This window comes from Oscarella lobularis, chromosome 11, assembly GCF_947507565.1.
Source record: "Oscarella lobularis chromosome 11, ooOscLobu1.1, whole genome shotgun sequence".
Classification (NCBI taxonomy): Eukaryota; Metazoa; Porifera; class Homoscleromorpha; order Homosclerophorida; family Oscarellidae; genus Oscarella; species Oscarella lobularis.
The window spans coordinates 2355052-2374645 of record NC_089185.1 but is presented as its reverse complement, the minus strand read 5'-3'; the positions used below and the strand labels follow the sequence as shown (position 1 = coordinate 2374645).

Below are 19594 nucleotides of genomic sequence, written 5' to 3'. Positions count from 1 at the left end.
TGAAAGATGCACAGGGTAAAGAAACAGCAATTTGACATAGCTAGCAAAAACGTCAGCACACAAATCAGAAGAAACACACGCGCAACCTAGAATAGCAAAATGAAAAAAAAAGAGAAACAAATTGACAAGTCTACATAATAAACAAACAAGTCGGCGGTCAGTGATGATCCTGACACAGAACGCCAGTTGACCAACAATCCACCAGATGGCGTAACTGAACACCAGCAGGAAGTTCTGACAAGCCAGGAAGTTGCGAGTGATACATGTCTTCCAGTGCATCTTTGAGCCTATATTCCAGAGAAAAGTCCGTCTTTAGACAAAAAACGACGATAGCTCTTACGTATAGTCTTCCAACCCTCTGACGTCGTCCCTGTGCTTCAACTCGAGCAACGCCAACGTCATCAACTCTTCTAAGAAACGGTTGATTTTCACCTTCTTGAGAAAGACCTTGACTTCGGATTTCAAAGCATCACTCATTTCCTCCTTGAATCTCTGCGGAAAATCCTCAAAAGGGTCCTAAATCGCATAATAATGGAATAAAATAGCAGCAAGGCGAATAAATTTGCACACAAACCTGACGTCGTTTGACAAGTCTTCGTCCCTTTTCCACAGTCAAAAGCCGCCACAGTGACAAGATGTGCTTCAAACGACAAGACTGCTGCGCTTTGGGACTCACAAGTCCTCGATCTTTCGGCATCTTCAAAGAGTCATGCAAGTACTCGTGCATCATGGTGTCGCGTTCTCCGCCGATTGATACGGCAAAGCCTATGAGAACGTCAAGCACATAAAGAACGCTAAATACGTCGGTCAAGTCGTGAAGCTCATCCAATATCTGACTCGACACGACGTTTTCGAGCTCTTCCTACAAAATTTTACGTTTGACCTCAACAAAGTTTTAAGATTTCTCACAAAACAAACCTGAGGTATGTTTCTTTCAATTCGAGTAAAAAGTGCAGTACTATAGAAATCCTTGCTAAAAGCAAACTCGTGAACCTATACAGCGATGAGGCATTAATTTCTTTCCCAAAATAAAGTTAAGGTAAGGTATTGATTACCTTGAAAACGATATGTGGCTTTCCCAAAAGAAATCGGTCAATCAATTGACGTTCGAGTGCTTTATAGTCGTACGTAATGTCCGTTCCTCTTCCCACCTCCAGCGAGTAATGACAGTGAGCAAGAACGAGAGGAAGCAAATCTTTCTCGAAGTCATAAGAAATTAAGTTAGCCCTGGTCACTTCAGCCATGGGAACCTTGGCTATCGGTCTGCTCAAACAAATCAAATGGAAGAAGCTCAAGGAAACACGGTTTGCGTACCTTTCCACGCCAGCCAAACGCCTGAACTCTGCAACAAATTCGTTGTGGACACAGTTGATTAGGTAGTCTACAAGAGACATTGCGCAGGTGCCTTTCCCTTGAGTTGTTGGCAGAAGAAATGCGATAAAAGTCGCGTGTGTCACAGTCTCAAGTTTGTCTTCAGGACGTCGAGGTTTCAGTCGCCCGTGTCCAAGTATCTCTGGCCCGAGAATTCGCCACACGTGGGTGAACAATCCAATGAGAGCGGTGAAGTCCTCTCTTTCACGTGCTAACATAATTGCTGATGAAAACCGACAGTACGAGTTACTCTTATATAAACGTACCTTCGGTTAAGGTTTGAAGAAATTTCCCAACTGTTAATGTTTCCGCTTCGTGCATTGCTAAGCGACGATGAAACTTATTCCGAAGCAGACGCTGCAATCGAAGCACCTCGGGCAAGTAGCGCAAAACTCTCAGTCTCCGTTCCTAGAGGCCGGTTTGAAAAGAGTTATTAATACCGTAGTCCAGTACTAGCCTCCTTAAGAAAATGCAACAAAATTCTTGGTTGTTCATCAGCTTTTTTGCCCACAAAATGTTGCAATATTGACCGAAACAAATGCTGAAGAGTAACTTTTAATCGATATCGCCAGAGAGCTGGCGGCGATTGCGCCCCTGGCGGCGACTCGAGCTCGTGCAGACAACGCATCAAGGGATTGTTACCTTATATAATGCTAAGCAATAAATACAACTATTCAAACAGAGCTTACCAACGCGCTCGTCTTCCGCAACATCACGCATCCATTGACCCATTTTGGCATCCACAGTCTAAAAATCCACACAGGATAAACTTTCATAAAAACTTCTTTTTAACGCACTTGCAACACCGGGTCCAAGCATTCTTGACTAAATTTCTTTTCCCAAGTAGATCGCTCACTTCGAGTTAGAAATAATCCACTGCCCAGTGCAACGTCTATAAGCAATGCAGTGAATCCCTCAAAGCTGCAGTGCATGAACTAAGATTCTGTTCTACCTTTGATCGATTGGGGCTTATCAAGATTACAGAGAATTTGATGAATGACGGTGCACGCGTCATCTGGAGTGTGACCGATTGCTCTAGAAAAATTCTCAACATCTTTTGCGAAATGATCCCAAAAGAACGAAGGCAGATTAAGATCAGCCGAAACTGTTGATTTGATCATTCTTCTAATTCCTGCAATTGACTCCTAAACAATAAAACACCGTACCTGGAAGACAGCGAGCAATATTGTTCATGCGTCTTTTTTTGTATACCGGCTTCTCAACGCACGAAGCCCACATCAATGCGGCATCCACCAGCATTCGAACCAGTGCACAGCAAGCGGAAGACAGTTCTCGTTCAGGCAAAGAGTACTCTGGGCGGGCAGAGGATGATTCAAGAAGGTAGCCCTTTTCTGTGATACCGTGACTGTGCAATTAACATGATTACTGCCCGACCACATCCTAATTGATAACATCTCACCTCCTGGCTCCAACAATGCCCTTTGGTTGGTCACCTCCAATTGGAGCTCCACACTCAAAACACTTGCTTTTCTCAGGCTCCATCGGACGACCGCACTATGTAACACAAATTTCCTTAGTAGAAGCCCAAACGTTATATTCAACATTCCTACGTTGTCAATAAAGTAAGGATGCCCATTCGGACACGCTGATGAACATAAGAAGATACGTAAGATAAACTGCACCGCTCTTGCAAAAAAACAATACTGGATACGTACCGTGCCATTTAGTTCCTTCGCCTTCCTTTGCAACACCTTTAACAGCCAAAAAGTTGTCATTAGGCATAGTGGGCAGGTAAGAGTCCTATAGAAACGTTACTTAAGATAAAAGTTAAGTTTCCCCATAATCTTACAACAAATCGGCTAGGATCTCTGAGAAGACGACGAAGAGGAGTCATTAGCGCGTTGCCATTATCAACAGAAGACTCAAGAGCAATTCTTGCATGGACTGCTACCGCGGCCATTGCTCTCGTTTGGAGAGATTGGCCAGGTTTGACGACAACAGCAGCTGGTCCCTGATCTCCGCCTAACGTGTTTTCAATCAGTCCAGTGGCAATTGGCTGAGCCCAATCAGGAAGTGTCCTAGAGACGCGAAAGTGCTCTTTGAGAGAAGATTGAATCTGTAGAGTAGAATGCAAATGCAGAGGACGTCAAGAAGACAGATGCTTGATGGAGAAACTTACCCTTTCAAGGAAAGAAGAGTCCCAATCCATCGATGCTCGCCTCATCGTCACTTCACGATACACGGCTAGTAAAAGAAGAGTCGTTCTGTTAGTAACCTTAGGGTCGCGAGAGAGTGCCTAAAGAGAGCAAGGCTCTTCCTTTTGGAAAATTACTCCGCGAACGACTAGAACCTGAATAGAGCCTGTAGTGCCAGTCAACGCAGCTTGAGCAGCCGCTTCACGCACAGCCTGATACGATGGCCCAATGGCAATGCAATAGTCCGGAATTACGTCTCCGTGCTGTAGCGAGAAAAAATAAAGAGAAACTACATCAGTGATCATTTTCCTGACACTCACCTCTACATCAGAAGGTATGATGTGATCCAACCATTGCAAAACGTAGACTCGACGAGTCAAAGCAAGTACTTCTAGACCCTTTCTCCTGACCAGTTGCTTCAGCAGAAAAAAATGAAGTTGAGAATCGTTCCAAGTCACGCACAACGTCTTCGCTTGTGCGAGCAAGTTTTCAATTTGCGGGGTGAGAGATCGGGTCGTCTCGTCCAGCAGACGAACGATGCAGTCGGCCACGACAGAAAGAACAAAACGCGCAGCCGCTACTGCTTGCAGAGCGTACAGACGATTTTCGCTGCGATAATGTTGTAAGCAGAACCGTATTTGCCTGGCTACCCCTCTGTCTTTGTCGCGATTCGGTGATCGAGCAATTGAATCCTGTGAACAGTGTAAAAAATTACATGAGAAATCGGAAAAGATGTATATATATACTTCGATGCATTGAACAACTATTGCATCCAAATCGTCGTTTCGTCGTCGCAAAACGTCGCTACCTTCTTCCACGACGGGTTCGTATGTCTGAATGGCTCGCTCTGCATTCAGAAAATACTCTTGAATGTAGTTCAACGACTCTTTAGTACTGCAAAAAACGATAAGTAAGTTCTAGTCCACAGAAAAAAGCAGACGATTACCTGTATCGGAGCAATAGCTGCAGAATGAAAGAGCGTACGACCGGAGACTTATCGACTACATCAACGTGAAAAGGTGAAAAAGCTCTAGTAATAGCTCTTTTGTCAGTATCACAAAGAGTCACAAGGCTCATGAGAAGACTGATAAGATCCGATTGAGGAGGACTGTCTGCATTCTCGTTAAAACTGTACGAGGAAACTAAATCCATGAAGAAAGACGTGCAACAAGCACGTAACAATGCAAAGCTGGAAATTCGTTGAAGACTACAAAGAGACGTGATTATCTAAAATGGCAGTCGCGCTGCAGAACTCACAGCTGGTGAGACGTCTTTTCAAGATCGAAGCTTCTAGAAACTTTTTCGCTGCAGATGGGGCACGACAGTAGAGTTTCGCTTTTCGATCGATGTTTGATGCAGCTGCTGCAAAATATGTGGAGGCAAGGCAACTGAATAGGTTCTGTCCAGTCGCAATTGCACAGCGAACAGATTGCTCCGCCAGACCTGCACAGAAAAAAAGAAGTCTTAATTAAGACACAATTGTTATAGAAAATAGCAGACCGAAATAATTCCTTTGAACATTGTTCGCTTGTTTCGTTCAAAATCTCCAGTATGACTTTAATAGTAGATTCAGAAGTAAAGTCGAGATCTTTATCGATAAACGCCTTTGTAAACCCAACATATAAACCAATGAAGATTAAGCAATCTTTAAAAAGCTTACTGCCCATAAATTCTGCCCGGCTTTCTCCACAAAGGAATGCAAGCCTTTCTCGTCTGCAGCACTTGTGTGATGAAAGAAAAGGCGAATAACGGACACTTTGATCCACATATTTCTATGAATAAAAAATTGGTCGGAACAAAAAAAGTTCTACCACTGACCTTATCTTGGAGTGCAATTCCGCTCGATGTGAGCTCGGGTCAAAAGACAACGCTAACCACGTTTCTATGCACGGCCTCGCCTCTTGAACTTTTTCCAACCACTCCTGCCTTGCGGTGAAATTACCAAGATCACCGTCTTTAGGAAAAACTCGACACAAAAGTTCGTGAAAGGCAAATGCATCCAAGTTCTGTTTAACAGCGAACGCGTTAGCGGACGCACAGACGCATGCTCTACCTTACCATTTCCCGGCTGATTTCGACACTTTTTCTATGGCAGACCAGTCTGACTACGTGAGGGTCAAGTCGAATTAATTCAGCAAAACAATTCAAGCGACTCTGAATGTGGTCGTAAGCCACGTGAACAGCCGGAATTGTTAACTCTGCAAACGAATCACGCTCAAACGTCAAAGGATCGGCAACATGTTCCGAAGTCAATTCAACAAACGAACCAACAACAGCTTCTCTTACCATCTGCAATAAACGTCAGAAAGAAAAAAAAGGACATTTGCCTGCGAAAACCTGAAAATCGTCGCCGTTGATCGGATTGTAAACCATATGAATAAAATCAGACACATATCTTTCGACCAGCTGTCGTCGATCTAGTGAACTTGAAACCGTCGCTTTGATTAGAAGCCCCAAAACCGAACGATCAAACAGACGCTGCAGGGTCCTATCCAACCGATCTCCGCCTAAACAAGAAAAACCTCTTATTGAAAATAGTAGCAAATAAAGACTTCACAGTTTCTGGCATACAAATAGTCATATACACAAACCGGTGTATACCTGCCAAGTGTTTTGCTTCCTCCATCATGACATCAACGGCATCTTTGATCAGCTTCGAGAATGGAAACTTGGCTTGAAAGAAGTGGCCCTGGTGTCCTGATCCGTGAACCCGAACTCGCTGTCGGAGTTGCTGTCCGTTAGGAGAGATGAAGTCTTGATAGCAAAGGTGAAGCAGCTGACTGCTGGAGAAAATTTTCATCCATAACTCTGCTATCCACGTTTCTGTGCTGTCCGTCAGCAAATTTAAGTTAGCGTCCACGTCAATCGAGGCTATTATTTCTGAAAAGATTGGCGTGACAATATTGACTATCTTAAGCCAAAGCGAGTGACGAAACGTGCCGCCAGCTTGTATGCCGTTGGGATTGAAAGCTTCTTTCTTTACCCAGTCTGTCGCGTTTTCATCTCCCATGCGTTCTTCTCTTTCTTGCAGAAGCTGAACGCATCGACGTCGAACTTCGTGGTAAAAAGGACGATGACCAGTGACAGACGTCTCGTTTTCCGGAATGAGAACTAAGAGCGAATTCAGCCGTCGATTTGCAAATTTGAAGGACGCGAAAGCTTCGTCGTGGTTGTCTAAACGACTCGTCGCACCGTGCACGCAAGATCGGAGGAGGGTTGCCCCACTGAGAACGGCATCACCACGGCGCTCAAAAGAGTGTAGCTCTTTGATGTCCATTTCACCTTCTTCGTCTTCTTTGCCTTCTTCTTCCTCTCCTACTATTTGCTTTCTTGTGCATTCGTTATCTTCATCTACTTCCTTCTCCTCCTCCTCCTCCTTTTCTGCTATTTGCGTTCTCGCGTGTTCATTATCACTATCACTTTCATCTTCTCCTTCAGCTTCTGATCGCCCTTCATCTCCGCTTTTCTCGTCTTCGCCGCTTCTCTTCTCTTCTTTAGTCTCCGTTTCATTCTCATTTGCGACCAGTTCTTCAGTATCAGCTGAAGCTTGCATTGTCTGCCAATCTGTTTCTTTTGCGTCTGATTCTTTCAAAGCTTTCCCCGATTCTGCGCAATAATCATCGCCCGAAAAACGGCTTTCTTTTTCGTAGCTGCCATTTCGGTCCTTTTTGACGCCTATCGTTTCTTCTCCCTCTTCCAGCAACTCGCTTATCTTTCGGCCTACCAGAGACGTTATAGAAGGCTCTTTAGCCTGATTTGCCGGTCTCAGATCGTCAATGTGAGCCTCAGTCCAAGTGCCTCCTTGAAAGCCTACAAAAGATCCGCCAGCAATGCGAGGCAAGTGAATAACAAAGACAACGTGTTTTTTCACAGGAGGACACTTTACTTCAAGTCGAAGCCCGTGAATTTCAGCATCCTGTCGCTTCTCCTGAACGACGTAGCGAGCGCACGCCACAAGATCACCATTCACGTCGGCAGATTCGCAAAGAATAATCAGAAGGGCACTTCTCTTGGTATGCGCGTAAAAGTCACGAATTCGCGTGGCGAACTGATGCTCCGTATCAAACTGCTGCAACGAAACGCACTCAGCCGTTAAGCCGATTCTTCTCTCAACCTCAGACACATCGTCACTCGAGAGAAGTCGCGAATGAGTCGTGACTTGAATGAGAAGACTGCTCTCCGTATGACGCTCTTCCATAAGAGCGTTCTCCAAAAAGTCAGCCAGACTAGAGTGATTCTGACGCGAAAAATAGACGTCCCACAAATTAGACGCCTGTTCGAAAATTGCCGAGGTCGACAAGCGAGCGACGGCGTCGGGAGTTGCGCACTGGAGCAGTGCCTCATAGACGGCGTTCAGCATTTGACTCTCGTCGATATCGTCTGGATCGGTTCCATGCAATAATAGTCGACTGCAGAGCTGAAGAACGACTGTCGCAACAGCGTCGGAATGATAGCCAATAAAAGCGTCTTCGACTCGGAATGGGATTCGCTTTCGGCTGTCTTGCGATGCTGACTTGACGTCAGCGAACTGTTGAACCCACTTGGAAATCATTTCCACGAGTCTCTCTTGTCGACGCGAAAGGATCGACGACATGGCGAGAAAATGTTTTTCCATGCGATTGATAAGCGGAATAGGATAATCTTTGTAGACGACCTCGCGATCCGCTATCAAGATTAGACGAAATTTGTCGTGGACTTGGCATTTGACGCGATGACTGCCCAGGCCGAGATCGACGAACTTTTGTCCACCGTGACGCACGTAGTACTGATTCAAAGCGTCGTACAGGCTTTCGTACAGTTTCTCGAGATTCAGAAGAACGACGGTGCGTCCTGTTGCCATGCAGACTTTTATGCGATTGATATTTCGGCAGATTTGGGTATATTCCTGATCTTTTGAAAAGCTGCTTCCAAAGATAATGACGGGCTGTTCATTGACTAGAAACTGCTGTCGAACGATGTTAAGAGCGGCGTAGTTTTCAGTCAGCAATAAAAGGTATCGACATTCCTCGTCTCCGTCGGAATGCTCTGCCGTACCCAAGTTGGCACGAATCAATCCAGCAGGACTACAATCTAAAACAAAAGACGAAGAAAACGACAAATCTTTTCCGTCGTAATCATTGACAACGACGCATGTGACATCTTCGTCCTTGCTCTCGCCCTCTTCGTCAGCTTCCTCGTCGCAGCTGTTGCTGTAGTCAACTACAAGAACACGATCGACGACAGCAACGTCGTTGGCGTCTTCATCTTCATCCTCGTCCGTGCCGCCCTCGTTATCGGCGTAAGAGTTAAGGTCGTCAACGTACAAATGGTCGTCGTCGTCGTCGTCGTCGCCGTCGTCAGAACGAGAGGCGGGAAGACTATTGTCACGAGATCCGGGAAGACTAATGACGTCGTCGTCGTCGTCGTCGTCGTCGACGTCATCGTCGCCGCTGCCAGAACGAGAGACTGGAAGACTGATAAAACGCTTGAAAATTTGTACGCAATCGACAGTTTCCAAGCCTCCAAAATTTCGTCTAATCGCATGTTCAAACTGGTTCCAGGTAGGAGGCTCGCCAGTCTTTTTGCAAAAAGAAAAAACCATCTTGACCAAGCTAAGAACAGATACTAAAACAAGCTGCACTCACTAAATAAATCACTTGCCTATAGAAATCTCTCAATCCAAAGAATTCTTTTTCATCTTTCTTTGAATTTTTATAGATCTCCAAATAAGCTTTAGCCATACCAAACACGTACGGCTCCAGATGAGCTTGTGCTCGTGCGTCGGTGCTACATATCCCTTTGGCAGTCAGAACGAGCTCATCGTCACTTGGCACTTCTCTCTGCACCAAGATGCCGCGATTCATCTTGGCGGGATCAAGTGCCCAATTGGAGATGCCAACAAAAGCAACCCTGTTAAAACCGTCTAAGAGAAAACGCAATGAATATGTTTCTAAGTTCGTTCACACTACGTTCCCAGACGTCTAAAACTATAATACAATAGGAAGACACTGCACGACACAGTCTCCTCTTGATAGGAAATGATATTGCGCTTACCGTCTTTCCTAACGTCATCTTTCTTAATGTCGCCTTTCTTAACAGCATCTTTCTTAACGTCATCTTTCTTAACGTCATCATCCGCGCCAGCCGTCCCATCGTCCAATAATGGATGTAAAGCTTTCAAGGGAAGTCGAGGCGAATCTTCCGCAAGGCCAACTTCGTCCAGCACGACGCAAGAAACAAATTTCTCCAGATCGTTCTCCTGCTGCATCTTCTGACACTGATTAAACGTACTGATAATTCCTTCGGCTGTCGAAAGAGGACTACACTGGTAAGACACCATGTGCACCTGTTTCAGCCGTTTGAACAACTTCCTATCTGAAAGGTCACCGCGCATCGCGTTCTTGACGACGTCTTTAGCAAGCGACTTGGAACTTCCCGGTTTGCCGACGAGAAACAGAGGGATGCGCAAGTCGATGCACACGACCATCATAAAAACGTTTTCTTTGAGAGCGTGATTTTTGCCGATTTTTGGCGGGAGATCAAGCTCGTCGAGAAAAGCAGTTTGACAGTACTCGATCTCCTCACTTATCTGGTTCTGACCTTCGAGTAGACGACAGGGAGATCGAAAATAGCGACTGATGACGCCGAGAAAATCGTGACGTTTCTTGAGCCGAGCGTAGTAGCTAACACCGAGAGACAAGACCAAGGAACGAGTCAGTGAGTCGAGAGGCTTGCTGCTGTCCGGGTTCGCGAGTCGTTTTCTGTATTGCTCTTCGACGCACTTGTCGAGTACGTCGCGCAGTTCGTAAAACCAGACCATTATTCGCATCGCCCGCTCGACGTCTCGCAAACTCACAAAACTGCACTCATCGTTTCGCCGTCGCATAAACGTTTGGCACGCGGCGAGAATGTCCGTGACCACGTCAACTAATCCTGGCACATTGGGAAGGGATTTATCTCTAAAGACGTGTCGCGAGACGATCTGTCGGATATACAGCCTTTCCCCTCGCGCGTCCAACTGACCAAAATCCCACACGAGAGCTTTCATGCTGTCTGGCAAAGGATGCACTCTATAGACTAGTTGCCTCAGGGGAATATCTCCCAAGCGATCTTCGGTGTCACCGGTTCGAACATGGTAACCCAGTCCCGCTGACTCCAGTTTCTCTATCATGACGTCAGTGTGTTTTCGGTAAGGATTACAGGCCGCTATAACGTGAAGATCCGTTCCGAGGCCGACTATTGGACGACCGTTTACTCTCCCATCGCACATGATTTCCTTGATTAGACCGACAGCGTCTGTCGTGTTCGCCTCGTCAAAAAACAGAACCGTTTTCACGTTTTTTCGACTGTTCTTCCGCGCCAGTTTCTCCGCCGCTTTAACTTTGTCAATAACGTCTTTTCTCGTCACGCCGCCGTGAACTTTCATCAGTAGCATGTTCTTGCGACCTCTTTTCTGCGCCTGAAGAGCGCACATGTAGCGTATGAGACGCGTCTTTCCGCAACCCGTTTCGCCCATGACGACGACGGGGATTCCGCATCGAAACCGCATGTGAATAGCCAAAATTTTAATCAAGTTGTCCACAGTGAGTTCGTAAGTCGAATCCGGATCGAAGATCTTCTTTAGTCCCATTACATTGCACAGAGATGAGATTTTTCGTTCCTTAGTCCACATTTCGTAGTTTTCTTGAAGCCGGAAGCCTTGGGTATACAAAGCGGTGCTCAGATCGCGACTCATGACGCGACTTCGAAGAACGCGTCCCTTTCTAGAGTCGACCAGGTGACCGTCGCGAGTAATTTTTAATCCAACGAAGGTTATTGACTGACGATCTTCGTTGAAAAACAGGTAAGGATGCGGAGTGCGCTCCCAGCTTCGACGAATGTTGTACTGCGCAAGATTTCCTGAATCTTCGACTTTGCTGAGATCAACATTCAGTGACGGCGTCGAAAAGTCACGAGACATTTCGATTAGGAGCTTAAGAACAAAATTTTTGAAGCCTGGAAGATCTTGGCCGCAGACGTTTGGATTGCAGAAAACGTTACATTCGGCGTCTTGCATTTGACTGCCGAGAAAAGTGACGAAGTGGCGAACTACAGCCCAGGAAGGATTTCGAACGCCGCAGTCATCTAGGATAGTTCGCAATTTCGTTTCAATCTCTCTCTTTCTCACATGACTGAAATCTTTGGAAGAGAATGTAAACAAGGTAAGGTCTTTCCCTGCCTTAAGGCGAGAAAGATACTCAAATGCTCTTTGGAAATGCTCCGATTCCAATTGGCTGAACTCCACTTCCTGACCCGATCTTCGGCCATCGGCCAGCTCGGTGATAGTCTCTTCGGGAGACTTTAGAGAGACGCCGGGTAAAAGTTGTTTAAACTCCTTCGATCTTTCGTTTTCAGACGACGATTCGGAGTCTACGTGCATTCCAAGACGTACATGTCTGTGAATCGCCTGCGCCAAACATGACCAATTGAATCGGTGACCTGTCCTAACACCAGCAAATTAAACAGAAAATGATCCAGACCAAATTTCACAGTCGGCGATATATCCAGATGAATCAATCTAGAAAGGTTCTGCTGGGAAGATGGCTCCGACGGCTTCAACGACTCCAAAACGACGTCCATGTTTACTGATATTTCGTGAAGAGGAAGAGTTATCCTCAACTGTTCGCCGTTCTTGTTATTCGGTATGCCAGCGAGCTTCTCCGCCATGCGGTCAATATAAAGAGACTTTCCCTCTCCAGCGCGAGTAGAATAAACAACTCGCACGCAAGATCGGTCCGGGTCCAGCATCTGCGCTGCTGGAGTCCAAGTTGCGTTGACCGTGGTTTGAAGCTGAGCAGGACCCCTTTGAAACTGTTTCTTCAGATACTGTTGCATTTCTGTGACCGTGGGTGGAGAAAACGAGTGCCTGCGGTGCTGATCTAGCGCGGACACCATGTACGACTTGTCCTCGTTTTCCGCTGAGCAAATGATGACTAGACGGTAATGATCGCCGTCTTCTTCGGCGAGTCCTTGGCTGAGGCGATTCAGTTCATCAACCGCTTCTCGACTCACCTCGTAGCTCAGCTGATCAGCACCAGCGAGGCAGAAGAGACGTCTTTGGCTGGGATCTTTGATGGCTCGTCTCCAAAAAAGACACACGTCCTCGACGGTCGTCGTTGAGGAACATAAAAGGACTTCCTCGGCTGAAGGCAAAGGCATTTCAGAATCAGCGGCAGACATGTAAAAGCGTAGAATAGAAGCGATTAGTTCCGCTTTCGGAACAATCACTAAATTAGGATAACCACATTTTAGGTGATTTGACGGAAAGGCTCGAGGCGACGGGCTCGTTGCCTTGATCGACAAACGTTCAAGAAACTCGCCGAGACTCGAACAGGAAAGATAATCGTCGTTTTCAACGTCAAACGTGGCGTCCGGAACAACGGAGTCGTCAGACGCAGAAGACGCCGACTCACGCCTCTGGAACAAGGAGTCCAAGAGTGATTCCGCTTCGTCATCCCACCCTCCGTCTTTGAGCGGGGAAGGAAATTCGTTGCCCAAATGATTCTCGACAGTGAACGGTTTCTCTTCACTGAACTGCTGTATTGATGAAAGATCATAAGATTCCAAGTGCTCGTTCTCCTTTCGTAAGCAAAAAGCAATTTCATCAGAGCTGACGTTCGGCTTGATGCAATCTAAAAGGGAGAAGACGTGCGCTGACAAAGATTCCGACAACAACAAGCTCTTGCCGCGAGCAATGCTGCCTAGCTCTTTGCGCAAGATCAGAAGTTGAGACGTCGTGAAATAGTTAAGATAATAGTATTTCGACCGCACGTCGGTCATCTTTCGTTTCCAGTTTTCTAAATCTAGTTCCATTTCGCTAGCAACTCTTCGCATTTTCCCTAGCAGTTTTTCAACGCTTTCAATAGAATTGGCATCATCTAGGCCGTTCTTATGGTCAAGAGGCGATACGCAGTCAAACGAAGAAGTCCAGTTCAGGTATCTTACGTGGCCAGACCGACACAAAGCCAGTAAGTTCGTTGCCAAGCGCATGACAGTTTCCAGCGTATCAACGAAGACATCTACTTCGTTCCTTCGTTCGTTATTGTGACCGGATATGAGGATGAGCTTGCTTTGAAGATCTTGTAAGTCGCTTAGGCTGAAACGTTTCCGTTTCTGTTCCGCTTTTTCGTCTTCAGTAGCCCTCAGTTCCAGGTACATACATTTTGAGATGTCTTGAGGGTTTTCAGTTTTAGATTCACACTCAACTGTGTAAGTTCCACGAGAATTTATGGCTTCAACTTGGGAAAAGGAGGTAATTTCAACAGATCCTAGAGACTTTTTCATCGCTTCAAAATCTCGAAGATAAGTTTCAGAGTCACGCCATTTGACTGGCAATTTCTCGTCTCGCTTTAATTTTTCGAACACTGTTTTAAGGGCCTTTTGCAGATCTGAGAGCGACGACTTCTCGTTAATTTCAAACAAGAGGACGGAAAATCCACTACAGGCAGCCCTCAGATGCGAAACCTTCATGGCTTCAAAATCTCCTTCTTCGCTCGATCTCGTTCCAGCCAACTCAACGAAAGTCTCGAGCTCTTTCCACGCTAAAACAAAGAATCCAATTGCGTTACTTCAGGTACTGTACTATTAATACAAAGAAGAACTAACGTTTAATTTCTTGTCGAATCCATTTAACAAGTTGGTCACACTCGGCAAATCGATTCAAACACTCTATCTCAGAAGTTTCCATTGAAGACAAAAACTGACCAGCAGAGACGGTTTCAGAAGTGATGGCTTCTAGTGGTTGTTGGCGAAAACCAGAGGAGCTCTGCAAAGCAAACAAACACCTTGCAAATCATTCAAAAATTTAACCGAGTACACTCATACCTGAAGCAATATTTTCCGTACTGATAGAAAACAGTGTTGTACTCCCAAAACGCGGCAGACGTTCTCTACGGCGCGTGCGGCATCTACGGTTTTGCTCAGAGAAGTATACTGCAAAATTTGGTCCAGTCGAATTGACAAGAGCTCTTCAGCAGACAACATCCGTTCCAGTTCTTTCCTCAAGTGTTGTTCGTCACCAAGAACGCCTCTAAAAGCTGTGTCCAAGACTTCAAGAATAATAGAACCGTCATCAATGGAACAACAAAGTGTTTCCCACTCGTCGAAAGCCGGCGCTATAACGTATGAAACAAACGCAGCAATCGAAAGCGAACTGCTTGCACAGGTTGCGTCTCTCCTTCTCGACTCTTTGAAACGATCTCCATGTCTCGCCCAGATTCGCGTGAAGACAGCACTATCTCTCAATTCTTCTAGGCGATCAATGAAGTGCTCAACATCGTCTGGCAGACTGAAGTAAACAACTTCTACACCATAGTCTTCTCGAGTCTTGGCAAGACTAGAGAGAGGCATATCAGACAAGTCCAAGCCGAAACGCAAACCCTCAAGCGAAACTAAAGAAAAACATGAAAAAAATAGGAAACAAATTTTTGAGGCTCACCATTGCCCTGAGCTCGACAGGCACTGACGAAGTTCTTAACTACATTCTCCTTTTCGCGAAAAGCTTTCAACTCGATAGAACGATCGGCTAGCGCTTTTCTTGCTCGGTTTTCAAGGCTATCACAGGATCTCAAGTCTACGGCTTTGCATAATTCCAACAACGTTTCCCTGTTCTTCTTTGCACGTTGTAACTGCTTTACTGTGATCTCACCGGAAACGAGTTTCTCAACGTAATCCTTCACCTCTGCTTTTCCTCTTGCCATAAGAGACAAGAAAAAATCCCTACTTTCTTCAGAAGTAAAGTGCTCCTCTACAAACGCCAATAAAGAATAACAAGCACATAAAAAGATGAGCTCAAAAATACCAGAAATTTCTAGAAATTGAATCCAGATGGGCCAAGTAAGAAGGCTCTCAAAAAAGACTTCGCTGCTAGATTCCAATGGAGAAATTTTTTTCTCAAACACCCTTCTGAGTAAACGACGAGAATGACTTTCCTTCCCGGCTGAACTAGTAGCGGACTTAAGAAGACTCGTAAACGTCGACTCGTCATCGCCGCTTTTCTAAAAATATTGCCATGTAGCATAAACAACGCATCGCATAGTATAGAGAGTACAGTGAGCAAATTTTCTATGGCAGGTTCAGATGCATCTATGAGGCATTCTTTAATGACTGGTTGATACTTTGATTCGTCCAAATCGCAATAGGTCTTAATAATAATTACCCCATCCTCAACCTACCAAGAAGGCAACGTCTTTGCCTAACAAAAGAAAACCCAGCAGCACAACCCTTACCTTTTTCAGCTTTTCAGACAAATTTGGTTTAAGACAAGATATCCAGATGGCCTGCAGTTTCTCCGGCAAAGAAGTACATTCCAACATAACATTCCAAGCCTAAGCCCGTTTACGTAGGTCAACATTACGCTCTATCAACAACTCTCACCTGAAGTTGATGAACAACTGAAGAGCATTTCGCGAAACTTAGACGAATCCACTCAGACACGTTCCGCGCAGCATATTCCGTTTGCGAGATACAAAGAGGCTTCTTTCCAGGTTTCACATCCTCCAATTTCTCATCGCGTTCTACAAGTTGCTGCATAACGTTTAAATGCGCAAATACCAAATCGACTGAAGCCCGAATGAGACGCATGTGCTCATCTTTGTGCCGAAATTTTCCACGCAATACTTCTAGAAGATCAACGCTAGCAATAGTTCCGCATTTGTTTAGAGAATAGACGTCGGCCAGGCAAAGATCGGACTTGCTGTAATAACATACGCTTACCTACTGCCACGTAATTCAAATAAGTATATTATAAACCTTACCAGTCGGTATCATAAACTGAATTAATCAGTGTCTGTAAGCAACTTTCCAAAACAATTTCCTACATTTAAGAAAATGATGCTACCAAACACTCGCAAAGATCGGGCCATATGAGCTTACAGAAAGAGCAAGATAAGGAGTATTGACGCATTTTTCAAGAGCCCTTGCCGCCTCGCTCGGGTGAAGTAGGCTAATAAATTCTTTCAAATCATCAGGCTGATGGGCGTAGACCATAACCCTTCCTAAAAGAGCATCAGCCTGGAGTAGAAGTTGAAGTTCGTTTGTATATTTCATTAAAACTCTGAAGAGAAAATAGGTATACGGTAAAGAATAAAATTACGTTAAGATCAAAACCTTGGCTTTGTCTCCTTTCGGTAGGAGTCAATAATATCTTTGTGTAGGCCGCATAATGACCACCACGAAAAGGCATTGTGATCACCGTGTCGGGGCGACTCAAACGGACAAACAACGTCTGATAAAAAATGAATTAGTGGAACTGCCAACAGCCAAAGAGGTTGAAGTGATTGCAGCTGACAGACGCGATGACAGACGGAAGTCACGGCACCGAGAGCAAGCCTAAATAAAAAAGAAATAGAATACAGCACAAACCAAGAATAAAACCAACCGTCGGAAGTCAGGAAAATTAGCAAAAACTGCGTCATAAGAAGGACACGTCTTATTTTTGACATCAGGAGAAACGTAAAAGCTTCTGGCTAAAATCTCGAAGTCACTTGCTTCCATTTGACTCTCAAGTTTAAGGTCTTCAATAAGTATAGCTATGGCAATCGCAGACACAACCGTCTCCCTGGCGTCCGAGGAGAGGTCCTTTATCAGTGCTATGTCGGCCTTTAGCACTTCTGAAACCATCTAAAGTGGAAAATGTCGATGTAAGCCATTCGCAAGGAAACTTTGGAATACCTTTTCTGGGACAAAACCGGTTGGAGAAATCGAAAACGGCTGACAATGAGGCTTGTCTTCTAAAACTTTATAAAAGACCAGAGACTTAGTAATCTTCAAAAACGACTGAACTGCCTCTTGCGCAGTTCCATTGCCTTTGGACTCATTGCAGAGAAAACTCTTCCAGTTGGAAAGCATTGACTTTATAGTTGCGTCTCGCCCGTCAGCTTGACGCGCAGCTGAAACACCGAATAATACCTTTCCCACTTTACGAATTTTAGATAACTCTGGATGAATAGCGTCGTCATACTTATTAAATGTGCCTAATAGGGAAGAATACTGCAAAAGATACGGACAACTCAATATTAAACTTGCCATGATCATAATCGCGAGAAATGCATAAGACGCGGTTTAAATTGCCTCCTTCCTTTCCTTTACCAATGTCCTCATACACCTTGCGATCTTTAGAGGTGTGGTCTGCTTTTGACTTTAGGATGACGTACTTGTACGGAATCTGACATCCTCTCAAACGAAGCGGAAAAGTGTAGGTTCCGCATAATTTCAGGTACGTTTCGCCTTTGTGATCTCTAAACGCTCGCTCTATAGCAAACAACAAAAGAAAAAAACCTGCGCCTTACACTTCATCTAAAACTGCCATTTCTGCATAGTTCTTTTTCCAATTTCCAAGATCTGTATTGCCAAATCTGATTTTCACTACGTGATTCTTGTTTCTTTGATCCAATTGCCAATGAGGGGAGAGTAAAGCATGAAACCAAACGGTAACACCTTTACGCTCTGCTCCAGTTTGACAGCCAACCGTTTCATCACCGCTAAGCGACGTCCACAATTAACATCACAAACAGTCTACAGAACTAACACTAAAACTTGCTTCATAGCTTCTTCGTCAGACAGCTGTGGTTGGCTGATTTGGGTATGATCATTACTACCGTTCCTAAAATTCCCCAGAGTTGCGCTTCATCACAGTTACAGTAAATGCATAATAACTGACGTTGAGGCATGCTCAATCTCCCCTCTTTCCTCTGTTGTTTCCTCGCCTCCTTTCACAGAGGTCTTACGGCTATCAATGCCGTTTTTGTTGCTCTTGTTAGAAGTGGATTGCTGTCGGCCTCCTTTCTTCTCAGACACCTGACTGCCGTCTACTTTCCCGGACGGGGTATTGCCTCTATTGTCCGCAGAAGCGATTTTGTCTTCATAATGCTTCAGACTCTCTGCATTGTTACTAGGAAGAGAAAAGAAAAGCTTATCATACATAAATTCAGGTATTAGTAGTCCTCACATCTTTTCAGATTTCACCGTCTTTCCTTCATCATGCGATTCAGATCCAACCGCTCTCTCGACCTTCTTACTATTTCCGCTGCGATTAGTCGAATGCTGATCTTTTGATGGCGGCCTTTTGACTCCTCGTCGACCAGCAAACGATCCTTGAGGAATGACATCTTGACCCTTGCCATCAGGCGGCTTTTTCAAACTATAAAGACAAGCAGACACGCACTCAGAGCAAAGCAGTTTCATCCAAATAAAATATACCCTAAAAGAACCTCTTGACCTGAAGTTGAAGCGTTTTCTTGATGATCCGCAGATCCTGTTTTCAATGACAATCACAGTTATTCCATTTCTGGCATAAAAGATATACCATACCAATGGCTGTCAGACCGCTACACGACCCCGGGAAATCACGACGATCTGCATGTGCAGGTTCTATTTTCGCCTCAAGTTAGGAAGATTGTTTGTAGCTGTACCTGTAGCTCTATGCCCAGTAGCCTGTGCTGCTTCTCCATCTTCTCTGTCGGACTCTACGCTGCTGGCCAAATCATCCTTATTCACGCCAATGAGAGCTACGACCGATAAACGAAGGGTTATCAAATCACGTGATCACAGAGCAGGAAAACCACAGCCCTGGCCCCTCTAATAGCGAAAACGCAATGAACGCCTCGTAAATTCTGCCTTGAAATTCCGCATTAACTTGTCGTACATTTTTCGTCTTCGGCCAAAGCACTTTCACGCTTCTTCGCATTTCCTTTTCGCCAACAGGTCAGTTTGTTCTTCAATTTAGCGTCTTTTTTTCTTTTCTTCGCCACTTTCGCCTCTTTCGTTGCTCTGTCGGACATGGCGACGCTCGATTGTGAAGGCTTCTGCGGTCCCGGATCACATGACGTCATTCTGCTGACGGAACTGTCTCTAAATACTAGAGAATGAAAAAATGCGGAACCCATACAACCTCTGGCATTCATAATTGCAACGCATCTTGAACAAAGCGCGTATTTGGATAAGCCTGTCAATAAAATCTGTGTGTTAGCATAATCATAGAACAACCAGTGGGCTGCCTTCAGACATTCTCCGAGCAGTTTTTAACAAGACGACGCCAAAATGCTCTGCGC

At 45.2% G+C, this 19594-nt stretch overlaps 1 protein-coding gene across 1 annotated transcript; it reads right to left on the bottom strand.

Moving 5' to 3' along the window:
* Positions 1 to 9: 9 nt before the first annotated feature.
* Positions 10 to 12067, bottom strand: LOC136193317 (E3 ubiquitin-protein ligase RNF213-like). Its single transcript, XM_065982187.1, has 30 exons — positions 9561 to 12067; positions 9168 to 9429; positions 6129 to 9118; positions 5865 to 6034; positions 5586 to 5816; positions 5346 to 5533; positions 5188 to 5299; positions 5028 to 5131; positions 4785 to 4970; positions 4474 to 4734; positions 4274 to 4421; positions 3848 to 4219; positions 3683 to 3790; positions 3512 to 3628; positions 3182 to 3448; positions 3048 to 3132; positions 2943 to 2977; positions 2792 to 2886; positions 2584 to 2737; positions 2324 to 2516; positions 2169 to 2263; positions 2061 to 2118; positions 1829 to 2013; positions 1638 to 1779; positions 1315 to 1582; positions 1056 to 1263; positions 919 to 993; positions 575 to 862; positions 341 to 516; positions 10 to 287 (listed from the first exon to the last, which is right to left on the bottom strand). Exons 1-30 carry the CDS (start codon positions 11923 to 11925, stop codon positions 158 to 160), a joined length of 10068 nt encoding a protein of 3355 aa, XP_065838259.1. The 5' UTR covers positions 11926 to 12067; the 3' UTR covers positions 10 to 157.
* Between the last annotated feature and the right edge of the window lie 7527 nt (positions 12068 to 19594).